This window comes from Pezoporus occidentalis, unplaced genomic scaffold (genome assembly GCF_034315485.1).
Source record: "Pezoporus occidentalis ecotype Australia unplaced genomic scaffold, CSIRO_AGI_Poc_V1 ctg117, whole genome shotgun sequence".
Classification (NCBI taxonomy): Eukaryota; Metazoa; Chordata; class Aves; order Psittaciformes; family Psittacidae; genus Pezoporus; species Pezoporus occidentalis.
Window position 1 is genome coordinate 1607157 of NW_026912961.1, and position 24808 is coordinate 1631964.

At 40.8% G+C, this 24808-nt stretch overlaps 1 protein-coding gene across 3 annotated transcripts in view; it reads right to left on the reverse strand.

Moving 5' to 3' along the window:
• NTRK2 (neurotrophic receptor tyrosine kinase 2) overlaps positions 1-24808 on the reverse strand; it is a 212624-nt gene that overhangs the window by 51794 nt on the left and 136022 nt on the right. For 2 of the 3 annotated variants that reach the window (XM_062640442.1, XM_062640451.1), the window contains 2 exons: positions 8159-8289; positions 1767-1939 (listed from right to left, as the gene is read on the reverse strand). In XM_062640442.1, coding sequence (XP_062496426.1) covers positions 1767-1939; positions 8159-8289 — 304 coding nt within the window. Of the gene's footprint in view, positions 1-1766; positions 1940-8158; positions 8290-18977; positions 22838-24808 lie in introns of those variants that run through there. The other variant, XM_062640460.1, reaches the window with a different exon arrangement.

The window sequence follows — 24808 nt, forward strand, 5'->3', positions numbered from 1 at the left end:
CAGAAAAAGCACAGTACAGGCAAGACTTTGAAGCTTTAGTCCTAGATCTCAAACAGCCTTTGGCTGCATGCAGACAGCAAGGCTCATTTGGGTTAAATTTTAGATTCATTTTTCCCCAGCAGCCTTTGATGGCGCTGCAGGGTAACAAATACGGGCTCTTACAGCCTTGTAGAAGTAACCTTTGATGCAGACCACAAGCTGCAGCAAATGCAAGAGGAATGACAAATTGGAGCTTCAGCTTAACAGCATGTCCTAGCACAATCATTTTATGTTCTAAAGACAAGGGCTGATTAATAATTTAAAAAAAAAAAAAAAAAGAGAAGACCTAAGGTAGGAAATATAGTGTCTGCTAAACTATCTTTCTGTACAATAATTCAAGATAAGAGTTATGAGGTAAGAAAGCGCCAAGCAAAAAGAATCAGAGAGTAAGTATTTATTACAAAATCAGAAATTACTTCTTATCTGCTGCAAATCTGGCTTCTTTTAATGGAAGTTCATTGCGCTGAAGAAGTACTGCGATGGCATCTTAGAAGACTGCAGTCCTCTTCTGATCCATGGCAGAGGTCCAAGCAGGCACATGTAAATGCCCTAACATGGCTCTGACAATATATCCTCTGCCAAAGAGATAAGCAATCTGGGAAAAGTAATAGCATTTGCTCTGCATCTCTAGTTCAGGCCCTGGTCTCCCTGCCAAACCTGGCAGCTTTGCCAAAAAGGGAGAACGCTAGCTGGTGTCATTTGCTTTGGTGTGGCTATTTGTTAAGCAGACATTAGAAAGAGCAAACTCATTTCACATAGGTGATCAAAAATGCATATATGGTGACACTAGCAGTCACTAGCTATTTCAATCAGTTATTAAATCTGAACCTGTTTGAAGGGACATCAGTTCTGATTGTTTTAGAGCTTTGTCAGAGATACCTTTCCAAAATGGTGGTACCCCTAGCTGTCTTCAGCAGGAGAAATCTCAGTACACTGAAAGGCCTTTGTGATATCCTTTGACGAAAATGGCAGAGAAGACCCTGAAAGAACAGTTCCTTGTGCAAACGTTTTTTTACATATGAGCAAAAGCTGTTTCTTAACTGCTTGTATTTATGTCAGTGAGTGCAGGCTAGTGGAAATGGGGCATACGCAGAGCCACTGTTCACAACTTCCTGGTTCCCAAGTTACCTAATATTGTGAACCCTAGGTATCATCTATTTATTTATGACTGCTTTGCTGCAAAGTTTCAATTTCCAATACACATTCCTGAACAGCTTTTTGAAATAAAGTCCTAATCCTGACCCCAAGATGCAGCACTTCCCATTGCACTGAAGTTTCCACAGCTCAGCTTTTCTGCTTCAGATTAATGGAAGTATTTCCAAAATACTGAGATGAGGGAAGAGAAAAGGGGTTAGATTTCAAAAGCTTTTAGATGCCTACACATAGCGATAGGTGTTGAGTGGGATCTTCCCAAGTGCTACCAGAAAGCCTGCAAGAAAATAATTCCTACTGTAGGATTTATAAGCAAACATTTCAGAATACACAAAATATATTTAAAACAATATTTCTTTGGTTCCCATTTGTTTGGTGCAAAGCATAAGGCTTGACTTCATGATACTTTCAAATAGGCAATTAACAATGAGCCCCACATCTCAGTACATGAGAATTGCATAGATCGTTGCCAGCATTTTCCAGTGGTGGAGGTTAATTAGACATTAAATACCAATAACATTTACCTTCTCTACCCAGTTCTAGCTCAGCAGCACAGTATGTGTTCATGCATTTACCTGAGAAATTTGTTAAGATCTCCATGCTTCATATACTCAAAGACCATGATGAGTGGATCACCCTCGACACAAACACCATAGAACTTGACAATGTGCTCATGTTGCAGGTTAGTTAGCAGCTCTGCCTCACGGTGGAAGTCCTTGCGGGCATTGTCGCTGGCATCCTTCAGTGTCTGTCAGAGAAGATGAAATTTAAGGAAGGTGAGGTATTTGCAGAAGATAGCGAACATGGGGGATGGTGCTGTAAGGGTAAGATAAGGACACACTACTGCATGAAGAATGGAAAAAGTACTTAGTTAATAACTCTTTTAGAAATGTAGATGTGATCTTTAAATGCAATAAAAATTATGGCAGTACACCTTTAATTCTTCTGCCACACATTATCCCAAACAAGAATTTTCCTTATGAGAGGATGAGGAATACTCATGATCTTACTGTGCCAAGTGTTGTCCAAACACAGAGAAAATAAACTGATCCTATCCAAAAAATATACTATTAAACAGCTGGTTCACATCCTTTAGCATTTAACTCAGGCAAACCCTAGCATCTTTTTGATATTTACCTTTCTTGTAAGTAATTTAAAATAAAACTCTCATTGCTTGAAATACTCAGAGGGAGCATAGATGTATTATGTATTACTGATGTCGCTGTTGCTGATGTTTGCCCCTGTGCTGTGCTACACATAAAGTAGATTTATACAACAGTATGTCCCTGGACAAGAACTTACAACCTGAGACTTCAGCCAGAAACTCCTTTGAAATTCAGTAAATCTAGTCATATGGCTAAGACTACTCATATGCATGAGTAACTGAAGGATCGATCCTAAATTGATAGACAGGACCTACATGCAGATCAGAATTCTGGTGGGTGAATTTTTCTCACACCCTTTTATTTATACAGCTCTAAACTCTTGTATATTTTCGTTTTGAAGGAAATATATCAACACTGGATTAAACAGGAGTCTTAAATGTTGTATAATGAAATAATGCTAATATAACTGCCATGCATAGACAGTTTCAGATCTCTTCTTAAGAGCTGTACTTCTTGAGCAAGAGAACACTTCCATGCACAAAAAACCAAAGCAAAACAAAAGTTCTGACACCAATTATATGAGGAATAATTATAATTGACAGTAAAACACTGCTAGGCTCTACCTTCAAAAAGCAACGTGGTTACACTATGCTAATTCAAACAATATTTTTAAAACACTTAGAGAAAGATATCAGGTTACTAATGTTTACAATTTAGTATTCACAGAAACTGATGCTTGCGTCCCGTACCTCTGGATTTTAACTAAACCTATACTTAATACAAAGAGAAGACACAAAAGCAGCGGTATTGTTTTACCTAAGCATGCTTTTTCCTGACCATCTAGTCACTTTATTTTTCACCATGAATTCGTATACAGAGTATGGGACCAAGCTTATTCATCAGAACAGACACAGAACACACTGATACTGTGCAGTCATTCTGCCAACATATTCAGATTTTGGCTGCACTAGTCATGGTTTGTTCAAGCCCTTTCTTTAACAGGGATACTGTCCACTTTTCTAGTATTGTATTTTTGCACGTGTGAAGAAGGGAGTAAAAGATGACTGTTGGAAAAGACACTTTACCTGTGAAACTGAAACCACAGGACTTGAAAAATGAACAACTGCCATAAAAAGGTTCAGATGGGGAGACAAGGGGCAGGGCAGACTGGATAGCCATCTACCAAGTTCAGGGGCTTTTCCCTGTGGATTTTGGGCTCTATGGATCCTAGAGGCAACAGAAATCACTCATGCCACAGATGTCCCTTTCCTGAGGGACCCACTCATGCATCTCACACGTTAAGAAGGCCCAGAACCCTTCTTCCACAACTTTTACCAATAATGATGCAACAAGGTTATTACATCATCAAAGTTTAACAAGCGCACAGCTGTATCATCTAAGGTGGATATCAAATTGACTCCCCACTATGGTCCTCACACATTCACAACTGAACTGAGTAAGGACTGGAACAAAAACATCTCCCAACACTGCTGGGCTCTGGGATGATGCTTTAGCATAATACAGACACCAACCCACAGTCCAGTCTATGGTATAGAATGAAATCACCCTGAATAATCCTGTTGCCACTAGAGTTTCCTTTAGTAGCTTAATGTTAAAGCTATTGGACTGTAATTCTTCTCAACAGCAACAGAATCAGAAAATTAATATAAAAAAAACATTTTTAAATAATAGCAACCTGGGAAAAAAATGACAGGGAGAAGCATGGGCTGATCCTCTTTCCAGGAGGCTCTTTCCCTGGAAAGACAGCAAAAATGCTCTGCCCTGTGAGGATGGCACATTGTATATTTCAGAAGACACTTTTTATCTTACAGAAACAGCAAAATTATCATATGACAGAGCAGTTGCCATGGCAATTACACATTTTCTGTCAAACACCAAAATGCAGAAGGGTCTAAAACCCAGGTAAAACTCGGGTATGGTTTCTACTGTAAAGGGGTGACTTGAATTTCTGTCACCCACCATTGCAGAACCCCTTTTTCATTATTTTATGCATTGCACAGAATAGACACAATGCATGAGAGATATCTGACACAGGCAAGGAGGGGACTGGAAAGTGAAAAAAAAAAAAAGTACATAGAATTTACACAGAAATGACATTGACTAATGCATCTAGCCTGTTCTCAGCGCAAGCAAAAAAAATAAAACAAAAATAAACCCGTAACAGCACAAAGAGAGAAAAAGACATATTCATTATTCTTATCATTACTGACAAGTACACCCATGCTCTGCATACAAAGCACTCTCACCCGTCAAAAGGAGTTTTTCCCAAGAGATACAACCACATGTACTTTCCAACCACTCAGCCCGAAAGCTAAGGAGAAGAGACAAGCTCCCTTGGGCAACAGAGGGACACTGTGGCTGTTACAGGAGCTCCACATCTACGGAGTTCATCCCTGTTACAGTCAAACCACCATCCCATGCTTATTTCTCCTTCAGACTCCTTGCCCACATGTCAGTGTACCATCTGGTGTCTGCAGACCTGTGTTCTGTATCAAGTGCAAAACACCAGCTCCTTAGTCCACCGTGACACCACACAGGCAAGTCAGAGGAATAGCAGGGGGATATGGCTCTCACCAACATCAACATGACTTGGTAATGAAACTCTCACGACAGCTGTCCTTTATGCTGTTTCAGCCCACCAGGAAATCCTTACTACTTCTCCCCATCACCACACAAGACCTAAGTGATATATTTCTCAAGAAATGAAGGCATGGTTTTGAACCTTCTCTGAACTGAAGACCTAAAGATTTGGAAACCTTTATTTTTACTCTGCAGGTACTGTGGAAATGTTTTTCACCTCATGCAAATGGCAGCCTGCAAGCAAAGCACATCCCTAGAATAACACAAGGTGAATCCCACTCCAGCCTCCCAGGGGAGCCAGAGGCAGCTGCTAACCTGTGTCTTGACAGCCACCCTCACCTCCAGCTCTGGACAGGTTAAACTAGTACAAGACTATGCCTAGGGATCCACCCTGTGAGGAGACAGTACCTATCCAGGTCTGAAGAGCCACTGTGGCATGGCAAAGTGGCTTGGAAAGAAATTGTAACTTTCCCTTCTTCCACCCTCTGCTCTCTGAAACTGCCTGCAGCAAATGGTGTTCTGATATGTGCTAACTCACACAGGGGGAAGGGTAGTACAGTGCCCATGCAAACAGATTAACCTGTGGTTAGGCTCTGCTCACAGGGTTTGACTCACAGAAAGCATTTCCACCCAGTGCTTCCCCCAAAAAGCCTTATGATTGAAACAAATTGAAGCAGATTTTCTTTCTCCTTTTCCAAGGAGCAAAAGCTCAAGCACTTTGGGTTGCTTATGCCAAGTGTGATTTTATATTTTTCACGGATTTTTTCTTGGCTTCTTAGCTCCTAAATACTTTGCTGCAGCAACATCAGCATTTTGGATACAAGCTGGTCAAAAAGGATGCATGTTGAGTCAAACAATGTGATGCCCAGGGCCAGGCATGAACCGTGCAGCAGCCCAGTAACCAGCAGGCACAGGAAGCCATCGGGGACCACCACTACCCTCATCTACCCCATGCAGGTGAGACCGTATCTCCTTGCTGCCAAAATCGCTCTGGCACTGACGTACTCCTCACCAAGTACATACTCCTACTGGGCTCACCAAATCAGTTTCACAGAGACAGGTGTGCTGTGGCTTTTCCCATAAGGGTGAAGCTCTCTAAAGCCCTTGCTGTGTGCCAGGAGGAGCTGCCCTCTGCTGTTGGTATCCAGGTCTGCTCCTCTAAAATGAAAAAACCCAAATCACACATTTTCACTGCCAAACCCTGTGCTCAGCATTGAGGTCTGGAAACAGTTCTCTGGCTAGGCACTGGTGAGGTGCCACCGTTTGACCTACACTGTGACTGGAAGATACTTATGAGCTACCGTTGCTACCACAGTGAAAAAGAGAAGTGCCAGGCAAATAACTCCTTAGTTATATGAGGATCAATCCAATGGTACAGTTCACCAAAAAATTCACTCTTCGGAGGCAGCCAGAGTCACATCTTCAAGAGCCAATGTGAGAAATATTAAATGGGCATTACCTGCCCCCAGAGGTCATTCTTCCCACAGATGCCTGCAAGATTCTTATTAAAGACACTACAAAGAGTGAATTTGGGTAAAAAAAAAAAAAAAGAAAAAAAAAAGAAATAGTGTGAAAACTGGTCGAGAAAACTGATAAATTTGTCATACAAATCCATGGAGACATGTCTCCCTTTAAAGGCTGAATGCTCTTCCTTGTGAGTTATGCTGAGAAATAGCAGCAGACAGTAAGGGTGGCACAGCATTTAACAGCAGAAGTGCTAGGCTCCATTTGGTCAGGATTTTCAAAGGGAGCAAGTGAATGGGAAGACTTTTATCATGCTTTCAAGCAGTTCTCTGAAGTGACAGAGGAAAAGCAATTTCCAGTCAGCTTCACCAAAATACAATGGAAACTTCATTCAGATCTAGTTTTGCCATCTCTACCTTTTGCTTTCTGCAGTCTATGATATAACTCTTCAGGACCTATTTTTTTCTCACCAGTCAACTTAACCAAACAACTCCCAAGTATCAAAAGCTCACAACCTTGGCAAATCCTCAAAACCTGTTACTTTTGATGGAGTAGTAAAGCAGTCTACAAGTCCATCCTCCTTTCATGTTCTTTCATTGCCAAACCCAAAACTCTATTTCTTGTTTCCGAATTCAGAAAGATGATCTACTCAATTTCTGTTACTGTATGTTTTGATTAAAAATGGATGCAGGGTTGCCTAATTGTGACCAGTCAGACAAAATTATTTTCGAATCTCTTGGCACAGTCCAAATTCAAAATGTGGATTTCTCTGCATTTAATGAGATATTTCAAACACTGGACACCTTGTTCAGCTTTTGGCAGAACTCTACAGATGGAGATGAAATTGTTGCCAGGGATACTTTTAAGAGTGCAGTTTCACTGATACTGTTTTCTAGCATACATCCACGGCTGAGGACAACACCCAACCTCAGCCGTTCCATTTTGAGGGACAAAGAGGTTTGGTATGGTGAAGCAGGCTCGGCATCCAAGCTCTGAGACCAAGTTGGAAATCTTACTCCTTGCTGGATTCCCAGCACCTCTTTATCTGTGCTCTTTTGGAAAAACAAACAAAGCCCATATTTTTTTGGTTAGTTGGTTGGGGTTTTTTCTCCCTCCTCTCCCCAGAAATGTGAAAATGATTCTGTATACTTGAAACTTTAAGGTTACAGATATTTTCATGTAGTTTCTTCCTCCTCTGGACTATATTTAAAGAGAATTGACTGGAGCTGAACCACTTCTCCAGGTCTGACACACCACGATTTCTGGATTTCCATACAGCCAGGGTTTAACAGCAGATGACAATATTATCCACAAGTTTGTTACAACATTCCTGGCAGATATATTAATGACAATTACTCACAGATAGTTTCAGTTGCTGACTAAAATAATGGCACAAGCCTGAAAAAGAAAGGCTTTCTTTGGCTAGCAATTATACACATAACCAATTCCCTTAGCCAGTAATTGATTATTTTTCTAGACAAGTATATGTCACAAGCATTTTTAATGACCTGTACATTATTTTTCACTAATTATATTTTAGATAAAGCATCAAAGATTTTGCCCCTCTGTAACACAGTCTGCTTCCCCTGTTTCCCTTATGAAATCCAGCTCTCATTTTATAATCCACTGCAAGATTAAATATTGCATTCTCTTAATGCTCCATTAGCCCTGTGAGTCTTTCTACATGTACCAGAGCAGTTACATTGGGCTACGGAATAGGCAAGCATGATTATTTACAAATAAAATAGCTTTAGTTGCAACCATGTATTAATGATGGAAACCCTAGATTCTTTTACCTTCACTGCCACCAAGATCTTGTCCTGCTCTGGACTGAGGTTATAACATTCTGCCAGAAATACTTTCCCAAAGGCTCCTTCTCCCAGTTCTCTTTTGAGAACAATATTATGGCGCTTGATGTGTTGCACAACTGTGAAGAGAAGACAAAACAGAGGTCATAAGTGAGCTGCAAGGCCGGGATGGGACAGGGTCCATGCTTACAACCACATGAAGAGTGTTGCATGTGTCATGGAAGGAATCATTAGCCATTCATTAGTGCCTTGTCCAAAAAGACTGAGTTAAGAGATTTATATTTGAAAGTAGAGCTGCAAAAGAATTTGTTGCAAAAGTATTTGCTGTAAAAGAAGATATGGAATTAAGAATCACCTGGGAAAAGGCTATTTATCATTGTGTTAGGATGACTACAGAGCACATGTAACAGCTACTGCTGTTTTTTTAAAACATCAAGGTGAAGAATCAGAAAGCAAACCAAACCTTTTTTTCACTACTTCTATTTTTGTACCTCTAATAACAGCTGAACTCACTCTTCCAAAGCCAAAAAGTTTTAAAATCAACCTAATCCAAGAAGATAAAATGTGCCCTCCTTCAACTAAATCCATCTTACACTCTGGTACTCTTACCACTTGTTCAACTGCTTTCCCTCTCTGTGCTTTACTACAGTTAGTTCCAGTAAGGTAAAATTTTGTTCTCACAGACATGATTTAGAGTATTGCTTTGAAGTAAAAGAAATAAAAGATGGACAAACGTTTTAGTCAGCATAGTGGACAGAGCTTTAGTTGAGTTGCTGCCCAGAATCGATTCAGACATTAAAATCCTTGAGCATTTTTGTTCAACTGATTTTACATTTTCCTTTCAGCACAAGCTTCCATTAAAAGATTTAATATTTAAAAGACTGTACCAAATTTTTTAGAATACATTATCAATTTACAAAGTCCAAGCTAAATAAAGCAGCTTCAAGGGCAGTTTAACTGGTCAGCTCAAGAGGGTTGACAGCTTGTGTTGCTGAAATTGTACAAACCAGATAGCATCTCCTGATGAATTTAACCTCAGTGCATTTAGCTGCTTTTATAAACACTGAAAGTTAACCCTGCCTGGACAAATTCTATTTGCAACTTAAATATTGAATGCAGTGGAGTAAATGGTGGTGCACAGGCATCAAGACGGCTTCTGCAGAGGCATTAATCTCACCTTGATTGCTTAACTGCAGGGATCAGGGCTGAACCCTACCATAATTCAGGATATATTCAGATGCAGACTATGTCCTGCCTTCACAACTGGCCACAAAACTTCTCCTGACTGGCTGATCACTTACACAGAAACCACCTTGCCTGTATTACTGAAAGATGGAAAACAGACTACTGCTGGTAACAGCAGTGGGAATGAATGGCACAGCCTGCCTCCATTGCCATCACCAGCATTTGGAGAAAGGGCTTACAGTCTATGAGAGAAAAATAGCTGTGTCCCACACCCTGAGCTTATGGCAACATAACCCAAGAGTACTACGTATAAATGCTCTTGGCATCTGTGTGCGTGCATGTGAGAAGAGTCCAGTGCTGGAGCAAGCCAGGAGAGTGAGAAATGTCCCCAGACACATCCATCATGAGTCTCCCTGGCTTCCAGTGCACCTGAGGAGCAGACCTCCATCAGATGCAGCTGGCACCTGCCAGAAACCCAAGCCCACCCAAGCCAGAAACGCAAGTAGGCCCACCATGCTCTGGGAGAAGAGTAAGGAAAGCTGGCTTTTCCCCATGCCATACCAGACCCTCCAGGGTCTGCTCCTGTTCCCACAGCTGGCGGCTGCAGGCAGGGGGACATTGCCACATGTCAAGCACTCATGAAATGAGACAGCAAGTTACTGATGATTTTTACTCTTGTCGAAGTCTGGTCTAGCATAAGATTAAGTTTTATCATGGTGACACATTTATATGGACATGCTTGCTTTGGCCAGCTACCCAAGAAGCTCCCCTGCAGTCAGTATTTTTATCTCCTCCGCAGCACCGGCTTTTCAAGTAAAGTACAAAATGCAGTCAGCGCAAGACAAGCCTGAACCAAAACCACACATTTTCCTTATGGATACAAGTTAACTGGCACCCCTTGGTTCTGCTAATACTGGTCACAAGGCAGACATGTGAGGAGGACTGCTGCCCTGGCATGCCACTTCAGCACAAGCATGTCACAGCTCATGACCTGTGCTTTAAAAAATGCTTACTAAGAAATTAGTACAACCCCTATACCCTGCCAAACTTGCCACTCAAACCTGCCTCTTGGGGAGCTCTTCTCTTTTTCTCTGCTTGACCATCATCACCAGGAGGATTCTTCTCTTCGTTTCCTAGAGAGGGAAGTTCAGCTCAACACTGCCATTGCCACTATCTTAAAAAATGCTCATGAAACCCAGAGACAGGGACTAGGACTGAGATCCTGTCCTACTGGCGTCAGCAGAGGCAGCTCTTCACTTGGTTCTCTCCACAGCTGCAAAGACCCGGTGATGAACACAGTCAAATTTTGTGTGAATTTTGTGTGGGTCCTCTCCATTTTGAACCCTGGTGTTGGCCTTACATATGAAGGTTTTTTTGTGAAGTTCCTGGAGGATTTCACAAACAATATGATAAAGATAAACAAGAAACATATCAACTATTTTTCTGTAGTACACTTGGAGTTGCTGCTAAATGCTCTTATATAAAACAAGCATTTGAATAAACAACACATCTGATAAACCAAACTGTCAAAACCAAAACACAGAAAGCTACAGAAGAGGTCTGCACAGAATATATTTGGAACTTGTCACGTTCTGTCTATCCCTGTTACCTTTCTGAGCTGCGCCGAGTTACTAAACAAATAAAAAATGACAGTAAGTGTGACTAAATGGGCAGAGAGATTAAATACAAGAACAATGTAAGTAAATCAAATACACATTTTGTGATGGAAATATAAGCTGAGGAAAAAAATCTGTTCAGCACATTCAGGGACCCAGCCATAATAATACAATCTTCAGTGAAAGGAGATTGCAGCAGAAGATACACTGAAAAATTAGGTCAAAATCTGCTTTCAACTAATATAAGGATAGAGCAAATTATCTCTGATGAAGTCCAGGAGAATATCCTGGATTTACACTGAAGAAACAAAATAGAATTTGGCCAGAGAGGTGACATAACTGAATTACTAAAGAAGTGGTCTCATAACATTGTCTCACAGGCAAAGATACACAAGCACTCTAAGGGCAGCTATGTATTTTCCTCCTTTTCACTCAAATTGTGATTGTCTTTGAGCTGCCATTTGTACTTTTAAGAGCTTATATTCCCTGGTTTAAAAGATCTTGTCTGATTACTGTAAAAAATATGTTATAATAAGCTAAAAGCTAAATCCAGTTCAAACACTTAAGAGAAAAATCAAACATAAAATATGAAGTGAGACTGAGCAAATTAAACAGGGGTAAATGCTGAAAACAGGCCATGGTGTTAAATAATAACCACACAGCTGTGCCCATAAAAGACAGGGCTCCCACAGATGACTGCAGAGAATTGGCTGGCAACAAGGAATACAACTGCAGAAGAGGGCTCTCTTCTCATCTGGAGGTCTCAGAGACATCCCACCAACAGAGCTGGACTTGTGGGTTATTCACTTACTGACAACAGCACATTGTTACTGGACGTGACACATCAAAGCCTTATTCTGCAAACACTATCTGGAGGCATGGGATTTCACTCCACAGGTAACCTACCTTTGACAGTGAGGCTGAAAAGAGAGGGTCACACCACATTTTGGAATGGGTCCTAGCAAAACAGGCAACTCAGGATGACCTCACCACATTGAATTCACTGAAGTGGATGTGACTGATTCAAGCCACTGACAGCAGGACACTCAGTACAGATTATTAAAACGTTTCTGTATATAAATAAAAAGTGAAATGCTCTGACAGAGTGAAAGTGTTTTTCTCTTTGTCACAAACAATAGGTCTGAACAATTTACCACCACATCTGACCATGACACCGCCTAAACTGGACTTCTACATATATTACCGAGTTAAACCATAGACTTGAGCATATTATTGAGTTAAATCATAGACTTGTGCTTGGCAGGAGACTGCCTCCTGAAAGTGGCTGTGCCAGTCTCGATTTGAAAGTCTGAACCATTCACTTGTCCTAATGTGTAATCACTTTCATTGCTAATAAAAATGCATGCCTTATTGTCTCTTCATTTTTAGCTTGTCTGGCTTGCATTTCCCTCTCTTGATTTTAGGACACTTTCTCTAATACCTTGAGCGGCCATTTAAGGTCTAGTATTAAATATGCATGTCAACAAGCTTCTTGATTTTCTTGAAAAGGCAAACAGATGGAAGCTCCTCCCAGGAAAACATTTTCTCCAGTTCACCAATTTTCACAGCTCTTCTCTAGAAAAATTTTCAACAACCTTTTAAAAGAAGTGGTTTGTAGTTGTTTTTCCCAGCTGGAAGCCACATTCTTGTATCACACTCCACAAGGTTGTGACAAAAACATTTAATCAACTCTCTATCTCTGCACATCCAAAGATCTCACTGGTACTTTTGAGGCTGGGTTTCCTAAAGAGCACAAAAATTACACAGTTATGTGGCACGCATGTGTTTGTCTCATCTTGAACCCCTCACCCAATTACAATATCACAAGTGCTGTTAAGTTTCAGATATGTTCCTATGTGCCTTATGAGAACAGGAAAGCAGAAGAAAGGTCTGTCCTTACGTAGGGGCTGCAACATGGACTCACTGCCTGCCGGGCGGCACACAGGCTCCATAATCACTGCTCACTGAACTACTTACACTAGAAGATCCTGTTGTGCTGCATACTCACAGCACATCTGATTAAATCATCTGCTGAGGCTGCTTTCTAAGATACCGTTGAAAATTTTGCTAGCAGTACACATTTGGAACAGTCCTGATGAAATGAGTTGTGCCATGACCCTGAGAAGAGAATGAGGATCTTCAAGATGGCAGGTAACCAAGCAAGGTAGTATTAAAGACATAGTTGCAGTTGCATAAGGAAAAAGCAGCTGCAGAAAACATGTGATGTGACATAAGGTGCCACAGAAAGATATATTGCAAGTTTTCTCATTTCTTCTCCCTCCATTTCTCTTGCAATTGTTAAGACTCAACTACTGTAAGATTTTGCTAGAAAAAGAAAACAGGTGTAAATGGCTGAGTGATTGATCAGATAGAATAGCAAATGTGAATAACACTGGTCATTCACAGAAAAAGAGGGGTGAAATTTCAGAGAGAATCCCATAGAAGGAGGATACAAAATCACTACCAACAGCAGACAGCAAGTCTAGCCCAATGGCCATCAGATTCTGCAGTAGCAGCATCTCTATATTTCTGCCTTCTATTGCCAGAGTAGAAATTTTGGCACGTTGAAATATCTACTCTCTAACAAGGCAATAAAAGGCAACAATGACCACCTTTGTTTTTTTTGCTTTTTACCTGTCAGCATTGCCTGGATGCAGAAATAGGCCATCTGAGTTCTGAGAGTATATTTCTGATTATTTGATGTATTTATCCCATACAACATTCATTGCTTATTATTTTTTATGCATTTTTGTGTAGTGCTGTTGTTTAATTTTTACCACACAGCAGCAACAAATTCTCATGCAAAACTAGTGCCCAGCTGTTGTAAGCACAAACAAACAAGCAGCATGTTCTCATACATATAGTCCACAGTAAATATTCAAATCACACCTCTTTAACAGAAGAAAAATAGGCTGACGGAAAACCTGGTCTTCAGGTACTGTGCTCTAAATGAAAGGTGCTGATACAGGCTATAGAAAACTGAGTATGGAGGACTCACAGAAGAACTAGGTCAGAAAGACCTACACAGAAGAAGTAGGTCAGAAAGACACTTGGGTCTTGTCACATTACCTGTACAAATATGGCTTCTGAATCACTTTAAATTTTGTTTTGTTTCTTTGAAAAAGAACGGTTTAATTCAACAGTTGTAAAAAAGTTATCCCTGTGTGGCCACCAGTGATTTGCCGGATTTTTCACATGCATCAGACCCCAAGTGAGCCTTGGGGAGACATTTACCGGGCAAGCTGAACAGCCAGTGGTCTTCCTGGAAGAACTGGAGACATGTATGAAAGGCAAACCTTTGAACACTCACAGGAATGGCATAATTCTCAGGGACTTCCCAACGGTCAAGAGCTACATTTGATGTTAAATCAAATAAATCTCTGATTGCTGCAGCTTAACATTTCAGTTACTTCGTTTACAACTTAAATCTTCACAGGATCTATACTCTAAACCCCAGAGTTTCTATTGTCTTGGCTGAGAATGAGACTTCCTTTTTTGACACAGGGCTGCAGGTCCTGGTGGGGTGACAGTCCTCCCCCATTTGCCTGAACTGGAAGGGCATGACCGCTCTTGCCCACTATAAACTCATTTTGCTGTAGCTGGCATGGCCCTTCCCTGGCTCAGATTCAAGTGTTTGCTGTCTTTTGGGGTTGACACTTGATTTCTGGTGAGGCATTTCATCTTGCTATTTTGTTACAGTAATTGATTTGTTTTACTTGGCCAATATCCTCTTAGTTTGTCCACAGGTAGGCATATTGGCATACTTGATTAGATACTTATAGTCAAATAAGAACTACCTAATAATGAATTACAATAATAATGCTATCATTGTTTTAAATGCATGAGCCTTATGAGCTAAATTCACCCTTCAGGAAAACAAGAATAATGAAGTTGACAGTTTTTCCAGGCATTAATTTGCCCTTGTATACAAAACTAAGGTACATAAGCCCTTCAAACCTTAGCAACCTGAAACTGGTTTTTATTTAATTTATAAATATGTATTAAATATGGATTTGATCTGTTATGTGCTAAAACAATTGGAATACCAGAATGAAAGCTAAATTTGGTGCTCGATGTTCAGAATAAATATCACATATTAATTGCTCTGCGTTTCTCTTTCTATGCTGCTTTCAGCCTGCTAATAGCTTTTCAGCACGGTAATCAGCTTTAAGCAAAAAAATGCTGGAATTTTGACCAAAAATTATCTTTGCAGATGTGCATACAATTAATTTTTAAATGCCTATCTCAATCCATTTCTTCCAAAAGATTAATGATTGTAAAACTTAAAGGGTATTGTGCATGAGTTGCTGTACAGAACCCCTGCTAGTATTATTTTATTGTGGCAAATCTGGTCCAGCTTCCATTTTTAAGTTTAGTGGAGACAATGATCTCACCACCACCCCCCTTTTCTTGACTCAGGCCAGGAAACACTTTCTCTGAGCATGATACTAATCTTCAAGGATCTTCTGTGCTGCAGAAAGAGAAGTGTTCGACAAACTATGGGGAAGTACCATGAAGCATATCTCATATAACAGACTCTTGAAGGAGAGGAGGACTAATAAACATATTGTCTTCAAAGTGTTAACTCTTTTCTATCTCTGTTTTCAGAGATACAGGCATAATCTGAATTGCATTCGAGCATGCCAGTCTGAGGAGCAGGATCTGAAAGAAACATTTTACATTCAAAGACTGAGCTTGGCCTAAGTGGGTATGAAGGTGAAATTCAAAGAAGGTTGCCCTATTTTTGATGTAGGCTTCTCTGCTTTGCCTTTTTATCTTCTCATTTAAAAAAAAAAAAAAAAAAAAACAAACGATTTGTACCTCAATATTAGGGAGGACAGAAGGGTTTTGCTGATGGCCTTTCAAAAGGAATTATGAAAAGTAAATGGAGTTTTCAAGCCTGTGAAGGAATAAACCACATGCTTAGATCACAGTCCCAAATTCTATTCCCTTATATAAAAGCTAAGCACATACTTAATCTTTACCTTTCGCTGAAATATTTTACTAAAAGGTGGCATAGCATCTAATCTGTTATGCTAGATGGGTAGGTCTGTTCTGTTGCAGATAATTGTGCATAGAAAGAAAAGGGAACAATAGAGGAAACATCATAGGAGCATGACAGAACCCAGTCTTTTATACGTCACTTTTAAGCATATTATTTACCCTTTTCCTAATAATTTTTGTTGTGTTTCAGAGCAACTTTTACTGTTCTATCTGACTGCAGCACACTGTGTGGCTTTCCATGAGAAAAAGCTGAATCTTATGCATGCCCATATTTTACTTTTTTTGGGAGAACTGAGGTAAACTCTGCCCCCCCACCCCCACCCCCCTCCCCCCCAGAGGAAGGTCCAATCTCTGTCTGCTTCCTTAACTGCACAGTTAAGGCTTTGCCGCTATGCTGTTAGTTGGCCTTATGATTCTGTGTGTACCTCCCCCTTTCCTGGTTTTGGCCGTAAGTGTCCTTTAAACACAGAGAAAAGTTACAGGTTGGTTATCTCTGAGGACGACCCAGAAAAGACATATGAAGATATTGGGCATTGCAAACAAAGAAAGGAAGAAACCTTAATCACCCTTTGATCAGATCCCTGTTTCACTGAGAAACAAAATCAGCAGGAAGAAAACAAGTCTTGAGTCTTCCTACACAAAAGTAAAGAACCTCAGTTTGCCCTCTATCCTCTGGGCACATACAAGGGGTGAGCACTAACCATATACTGCCCCAAAGCCCCAGGCAACAGGAGAGATGAGCAAAACCATCATAAAAGGTAAACAGACCTGGAAAAGCGTCTCTTCACTTTCACAGTCATGCTGTCCTTCAGCATTGCTGCATTCTTCCATGGTGAGGCATTTGTTGCTCTGCTTTTGTTTCAGTGACAGGCTGGCATACCTCTTTGCTACGGCATGCCATCTACAGAGGCTTATGTCCCTGTAAGGCATTTCCCCCTTGGCCCCTGTTACAGTTTCAGAATCCCAGTGCTGTTGTAACTGGCAACATAAACATGCAAGGTACACTCAGAAAACTCCTAGTTACTGATGGGCCATGGCAGATACTCCTAATGGAGCCATAATGCAGTCAAAAGATTATTAAATTGTAATAGCTTCAAACAAGAGCCCTACAAGTTCTCACTTATAGGTCACCCAAATGATCGGTCACAAAGGGTTTTGCAAGACTGAACATGCTGCGGGTTTTTCAGGATCAGGTCCTCCACAGCTGCAAAGAAAAGGGGGCTTCTCTGTTGTCTTGTTGCATGTGAATTGGAAAAAATTCTTCCTGGTTCCATATGAACATTGCACGTGCCTCATTTTTCAGGCTTTAAAAGATCTGCTTATCGTAGACCACATATTACCACCTCTGCTGACCTGGCTCTTCTATCCTGCATCCTCCAAAGGACCAAGACCATAAAGTATATGCTTATACAACACAAATTATTCCATGTGTGAAGGTCATGAGATTTCTACAGCTTGGGTTCTCATCATTCTTGAGGGTCTGACAACCTCCCCGAATCCTACAGAGCAATAAGACTGACATTCTCCCTGTGTTGAGCTTTACTTAAGCAAACAGTGATGCTCCTACTTGGAACTGCTCTGTAAATTCCACTAAACTATAGCTCAGCAGGATTTGAGAACACTTCAAACCTTTTTTAACAGCAGCAGGATAGGTAACTGTTCTAATTGTCCTGACAGAAAACACAACCTGGCCTATGGATACAGTGAGAAAAGCAAATATGTGGCTTCACAATGGGAACAGCAGGGCTTTTCCAAATAATTTCTCTTGGGGAAAAAAAAGGTATTTTCTCTTCTCCCCTCTTGGATCTGCATGTTATTTTCATGTATCGTGAAAACTAACACATCCAGCTAAAAGATTTAGCAGAGAATATGAAAAATCTCTTTCCACTTATTCTGGACTGTCTTGTGTCAGTTGAAATTAACGTTTATCTACTTTTAATATAAATAAGGAGGAGACATCCTTCTTTGTTGACAGAAGTTTGGTGAGGGAGCAAAAGTCTCAGCTACATACAGCCCCTTACGGTCAGTCTCCACACCATACAGCCCAGGCCCACTTGCCCTTTAGTGGATCAGAGGCAATTCCACGATCTGTATGCCCCTGTGGCTATCAACGTGTAGTCCCTCTGTCCAGACAGCAAGCCAAACGGAATAAGGCTTAAAGTATGAGCAGACAGTGCCTAGGTTCCACTACAGACAAACCAACAGGTCAGTTTCTCAGTGATGCTCCCTTCAGACATCTGTTTAAAGAACAGTTTCATAAATATTCACTAGCATGTATAAATCCTCTCCCACATATCAATAAAACTTTATTTTAGAGAAGAAGAATGAACACAGATACATTAATCAAGTTAACTATATGGTATGTCAGCAGCTAATAAAAACCAAAGACCTGTACTCCTTTAGGATAACAACAGCTTCTCACAGCACCCACTGTAATAATGAACTGTCAGAGCCCCGGTACCAAAAGCAACAACGCAACTAACCAACCACTAAACAGGATCTTTTAAAGCTGTGGCCCATGACAAGGTTGAGGACACGTTCGGTCTCTGCCAATATGCTTTCAGCACCTAAAAGCATCTTGGTTTTGAGTTGATAATTACAGTGTGCTGAGCCAAGCAGCTGTCACTTAGGAACAGGAGCTGCCCAAATGAAGCAAAATACATAGAAGTTTACTGCTGACTTACGACACAATAGTGAACCCAGTTACAGCCTTTTGAGGCATGGAAGTGAAAGACAGAAATAGGGAGGGGAAAAAGAGAAAAGGGAGGAAGAAAGAGGTTTAAACATTTTGTTCCGTCAGCTTCTAAGAAAGAGGAAAATGCCAGCTGTGATTCAAAGGATGCCCTCCCACAGCCCCACTGTTGCTGGAGAATTGGTCACTGGGCAGATACCTGAGACAGATATTTCCCAAAGCATACAGAGCCAGTCTTTGCAAGACGTGAACTTTGAGTGATGGCAGTACACACACATAGCAGGGCAAACAAGAATAATAACAGCAGAAATGGCTGAATGAACTTTATTCAGGATCTAGCATACGATGTCAGTATAGTGAACATGACCTAAAGAAGAGTGTTACACTCATAGGCAGACTGAGTTGGCAGCTCTGACCAATTATTATCAGTTAATTTTACGGTGATAGCTACTACACACATGTGGTATTCTGTAAAAGCTTAATAGATGTCACCTTTCTCCCCTGCACTCTTTATATTTGGAAAGTACTTACAGTTGAATCTTCTGTAATACTTGTTGTAGACTGAAATGAATGCAAATGTAATTCTGGCAGTCTCTGCGAGAAACCAAAAATGCACGGACCAGAGAAGTTCACTTCCCACCTAGTGTCTGTATGACTGCTGCTTTTAAAAAACATAACTGGTTTGTTCCAACTACTGTACACCATGATATTTACAGCAACTGCAGTCTGCACAAAACCAGGCAAAATGTCGTTTTTTCTCCCCTTCCATCTTCAGTTCAAGTTCTCTCCCAGAGCAATAAATACCAGCTGCCCATACATTCATGTACTCAGAAAACATTTTGAGCAGCAGTAACCAACATAAAGGGCTGCTACAATTGTTGAACGGCAATACCCCACATGCTTAACAGTAAAGGAAATACTAAAAATTACCATAATTTTTATTTTTACCAGTGAAACAGCTGGATTTTTCATTTAAGTTGCTCAGAACTGGTACTTGCAGCTAAGGAAATGGGTGTTGTCTGTCAATACACACGCCATCTGTGTTTGAATAAAACACCGAGGTTTTGTTGCATTATTATTAAGCACTATTGTTAGCCCTACAGACAAGATGACACCACACTACGTTAACACACCACTTTACAAGCAGTGCTGATTAACTGCTGCCTTCTGCAAGACCACCACCAGCAAGTACAAGTACAAGGGCAAGCACAGACCTGCTTTTAGGAGGAACTAGTTCAAAGCCTGCTACAGAGCTGGAGGGCTAATTTGCCTTTTGGTAGTCCAACATCCACAGAACGGTTCTCAAGCAATTTCCACTCTGTGTTTCTAGCCTGTCCTTCTGGTCAGAAGTTTAAGAAGAGAAAGGTTCAGAAGCTAACATAATTATTTATAAACCGATTTCAAAATTTATTGGGTAGTTTTCCCAGTGGTTTTCCATGTACAACTCCCAACTAACTTACAGACTAGTGAGTTGCTTTCACCATTGCTTCTGTCACATTTATTCTTCCCTTGTTGTAACATTTTCTTTGATAGGATAATGGTAATTCAGCCACATTCCAAGAATATAACAAGCTCTAACTGCAAAAAATAACCATTACTGATTTGCATTTTTCCTTACAGATAAGGAGGCAACATTACTTGCTTCTGCAACCTAGACACACACATAGAGGTGAAAAGGTATTTGTCATCAGTGCTTTGGCAAATAACACTTACAAGGCTTCTGCTGAGTTAATGACTTTATCGTTCTTTCCCCCGTGTAGAAAATAGGACCAGAAACGCTTATCTAGCTGTTTCATAATAGTTGAGGTTTTAAAAATTCTCATTACTTTCTATTTTGACACTGTCACAAAGCTGTGAGTTTTATGTCCATTGAAGTTCTTAATTGCAATATTTTGAAAACAGCATCCCAAGCTCCTCGCTGCCATCACTTCCTTAGTTTCAAAATCTCAAGTGATCTTAGATATGGATTTGGCTGCAATGAATACTTTCTTTTATTTTTATAGATTCTGGCCTCCTTAAAGTATAAGTGCATTACAACACAGTCAAAACTGAATGCAACTGGGAAGAAAACAATACATTTTGAAAAATGATTTTACAACAATACTGCTTCTTTTGCATTTCCTTCAGTGTTATCTCATACGCCATGAGGCTAGCCCTGCTCTCACTCACAAAATGTAAACTGGGAAGATCAGTGGAGTCCTAGATTAACAGTCACAAAGAGAAGCTGCTGAAGAAAGCAATTAAGTAACCAACAGCATTTCTAATGTAAGGAAAAAATAAAAATAAAAAAAAAAAAGACTTGCTGTAAACAAAAGGAAATGTGAGGTCTACTGCTTAGCTAAGTATCCTAATTCTTTTCTTACTCCAGTCTGTATGTTGTTAGTTTACAGTCTTTTATATACCATCCTGCATAAAAATAAACGGGCCCCCGGGGATTTATATACCACAGCCAGCACTTCAAAACTACTTGCTGTAGCTCCCTTTCCACACCTTCATAAATGTAAATAAATACAGATTTCTGAACAGGAGCCACTGGAGTAATTTTCCTTCATATTGTGCCAAGCAGGCATTAGACATTCCAGTTGTTGTGGAAATGGAGGAAAATGGTAAATAGCATCCTAATGAGGTCTATTCTAGCTACGTAGACAGCATCATTGGGAAAAAATCTCTTCTCAAGACTATTTTAAAAGGCATTTTTGCTCATAATTAACCAAGTTGAAAGCTAACTACAATAGCTAGGATCAAGTGGTAAAGAATTTGCATTATCCCTGTTGCTGCTCAAGAAGTACTGTGCTTTAACATACAGACCTTGCTGAAAGCCCCAGGTAAGGACAGCCACGATGACTCCTGCTCCACTACAGTGTTTTTAGTTCAAGCTCAACATTGTAGGAATCTAATACAACTTTCCCGAATCAGTGACAGGCTTGTCACTTACATCAAGGGAAACCTAAAACATGCAGTTTCACAGAAAAGAGGTACATCTTGCTTCAGAAATACCTCAGAAATTGGACAGGTGGTGAGTTTGAAATGAAAAGACAGTACATACAGAGCAAATGCGCTATGCACTGCAGCTTTCCACCCAGTAATTCATATCTGCAGATATATAGGAGAGAAGGATGATTCACCCCATTGAGTTCATTGTCTCCAGTGAGAAGAGCAAGACTGAACTGCTGATGGGCTTGGACATAAGGGAGAGATTAAATATGGGCAGGGTGTAGTATGAACCCTAAAAGAAGGAGAAAAGAAAGATGACTAACCTGCACATCTTCAAAAGAAAACTAATGTCCAGATCTCAGTAGATTAGTAGTAGTAATTAGATTTTCTCCTATTTCCTTATTTAGGCATTTTATGTCCTATTAATTTAGAGTTCTTCATCCTGAACAGCCTGTTGCAGCTGCTCAGGTACAAGCTAAACATTGCTGAGGTATAAGCTAGGCATCTGCCCTGCAAAGACTTCCCTTAAAGAGTTTTTACAACATTTTAATTAAATACTATTCCTAGTACAGCAAGAATTTGCCTATATCTAAACCAGCATCACAGCCACTTGTTTCTGCATGGTGATGTTTTTTTTCTGTTAGACAACTATATTTGGGGTGTGATTGAAAGACAGAAACTCTTTCTAGCTGATTTATCACTACTTCTCAGTGACTCAACTTTATTTTGATGCCACACATTGCACAGCTGCCAGCCTGTTGGAAGTATTTCTGCATCCCACTGGGTTAGTTGTCCTACAATTTCAAGAGCATGTGATCTCTTATGGAAGTTTGCGGATGTAGTTCCCTCACCCTCCCCAGCTATAGCATGACAATGCACGCCAGAACACAGGCTCTGGCATGGACTTTGGAGACGGATGTAAATCGGTTACACAATTTTGCAATAAATTCATTATGTCAAGCAGCACCAGTTAAAGCAATCACTTTCCTGGCCAAAGAAATAAGTGAGGAAAAGAAAACCAGAAAACCCAAGTCTTCACTTTTCTGATGTCCTGTTGCATCAAAGCACAGGTTGCAACAAGCTGAGAAAGTGTAATGTGCTTCAACGTCTTTTTCAGTTGCTATGGTACAGTTTCTTATGGAAAATTCCTTGTTCTGTGTGATGTTTTTCCTGCCTCATTTGGGATGGCAGAACCGTTCCTTGTGTCACCTGAGAAACCGGGCTGTCAGTTTCCACCTATTGGTGAGAAAGAAACTCATCAGCAGCAGAACTCAATGGAAAATTCCTCTGGTAGAAGTTTCTGCGCTGGAGGCCAACATGACACCATGGAGGAAGAATGGATGGGTCAGGGGCTGACAGGGCCACACAGGAGATCTGGCTTCACTTCAGGGTCTGCCACAGATTTCCTGCATGAGCTGGGGCAAGGAATTTAATCCCTGGGATTCCCTTCTCATACAGGCAGGACAATGAAACAACCTTCCCCCCTTCTTCACCCTGTGCATGAAGCCCCAGGTCTGTAACCTACCCATAGACCAACCAGCTCCAGGTTACAGGAGCGGGGCTATAACCCAATGGCTCTTCAGGCAGAGGTTATTTGCAGCAGGAATCCCACAGTGCTTTGCACTTTGAGGTCTTGTTTGGACCTTGGGACTGTAGAGTAACTTTCACAAATATTAATAAATAATTGCACTGCTCTCCACTTTTAAGGAAAAATACCAACATAACCAAGGAGGGAAAATGCCAGCTTTACTGTACAGCCAAGCAGGAAAAGCATTTGCTTTTAGAGGATATCTGCAATCTATTTTCTGCATAAATAATAATAAAAAAGAAATGCTAGCAGCATGATATAAAAATAGTATTATGGCATCACAATAGTGATACAAAGCAATCAGGGATAGGGCCTTCTCACTAGGGGAATTCTTTTTATCGTTTGGTTCAGAGTAATCTGATTTCAATATGACATTTTTCCTGCTGAAATGTTTTTCCTTCCAATCAAAAGATAATTAGATTACACCACTTTAGATTCATGCCAAAAACAAAGCATGGTTAAAAAAATAAAGAAGAGAAATAAGAGAAAGAGAGAGAGCCAGAAGACAGAGAGAAAGATAGAGAAAGAAAGAGAGAGAAAAAGAAAAAAGAGAAAGGAAGAGAGAAAAAGAAAAAAAGAAAAAGAAAAAGAAAAGAAGAGAAAGGAAGGGAGAGAGGGAGAGAGGGAGGGAGGGAGGGAGGAAGGGAGGCAGGGAGGGAGGGAGGAGGAAGGAAGGAAGGGAGGGAGGGAGGGAGGGAGGGAGGGAGGGAGGGAGGGAGGGAGGGAGGGAGGGAGGGAGGGAGGGAGGGAGGGGAGGAAGGGGGAAGGGAGGGAGGAAGGGAGGGAGGAAGGGAGGGAGGGAGGGAGGAAGGAAGGGAGGGAGGGAGGGAAGGAAGGGAGGGAGGGAGGGAGGGAGGGAGGGAGGGAGGGAGGGAGGGAGGGAGGAAGGGAGAAAGAGAGGAAGAGAGGAAGGGAGAGAAAGAAAGAGAGAAAGAGAGGAAGAGAGGAAGAGGGAAAGAGAGAAAGAGAGAAAGAGAGAAAAAGACAGAAAGAGAGAAAGAGAGAAAGAAAGAGAGAGAGAAAGGAAGCAAGAAAGAGAGAAAGAGAGAAAGAGAGAAAGAAAGAGAGAAAGAGAGAAAGGAAGCGAGAAAGAGAGAAAGAGAGAAAGAAAGAGAGAAAGAGAGAAAGGAAGCGAGAAAGAGAGAAAGAGAGAAAGAAAGAGAGAAAGAGAGAAAGGAAGCGAGAAAGAGAGAAAGAGAGAAAGAGAGAAAGAAAGAGAGAGAGAAAGGAAGGAAGGGAGGGAGGGAGGAAGGGAGAGAAAGAAAGAAAGAGAGGAAGAGAGAAAGAAAGAGAGAAAGAGAGAGAGGAAGCGAGAAAGAGAGAAAGAGAGAAAGAGAGAAAGAAAGAGAGAAAGGAAGGAAGGGAGGAAGGAAGGGAGGAAGGGAGGGAGGGAGGGAGGGAGGGAGGGAGGGTGGGAGGGAGGAAGAAGAAAAGGAGAGAGAGAAATATGAGAGAGAAGGAGAGTGAAAAAATGGAGAAAAAAGAGAGAACGGGAGAGAGAAAGAGAGAAAGAGAAGAGAAAGAGAGAAAGAGAGAGAAGAGAGAGAAAGAGTGAAGGAAAGAGAGGGAGAGAGAGAGAAAGAAAAAGAGAAAGAGAAGGAGAAAAAAGAGAAAAAGAA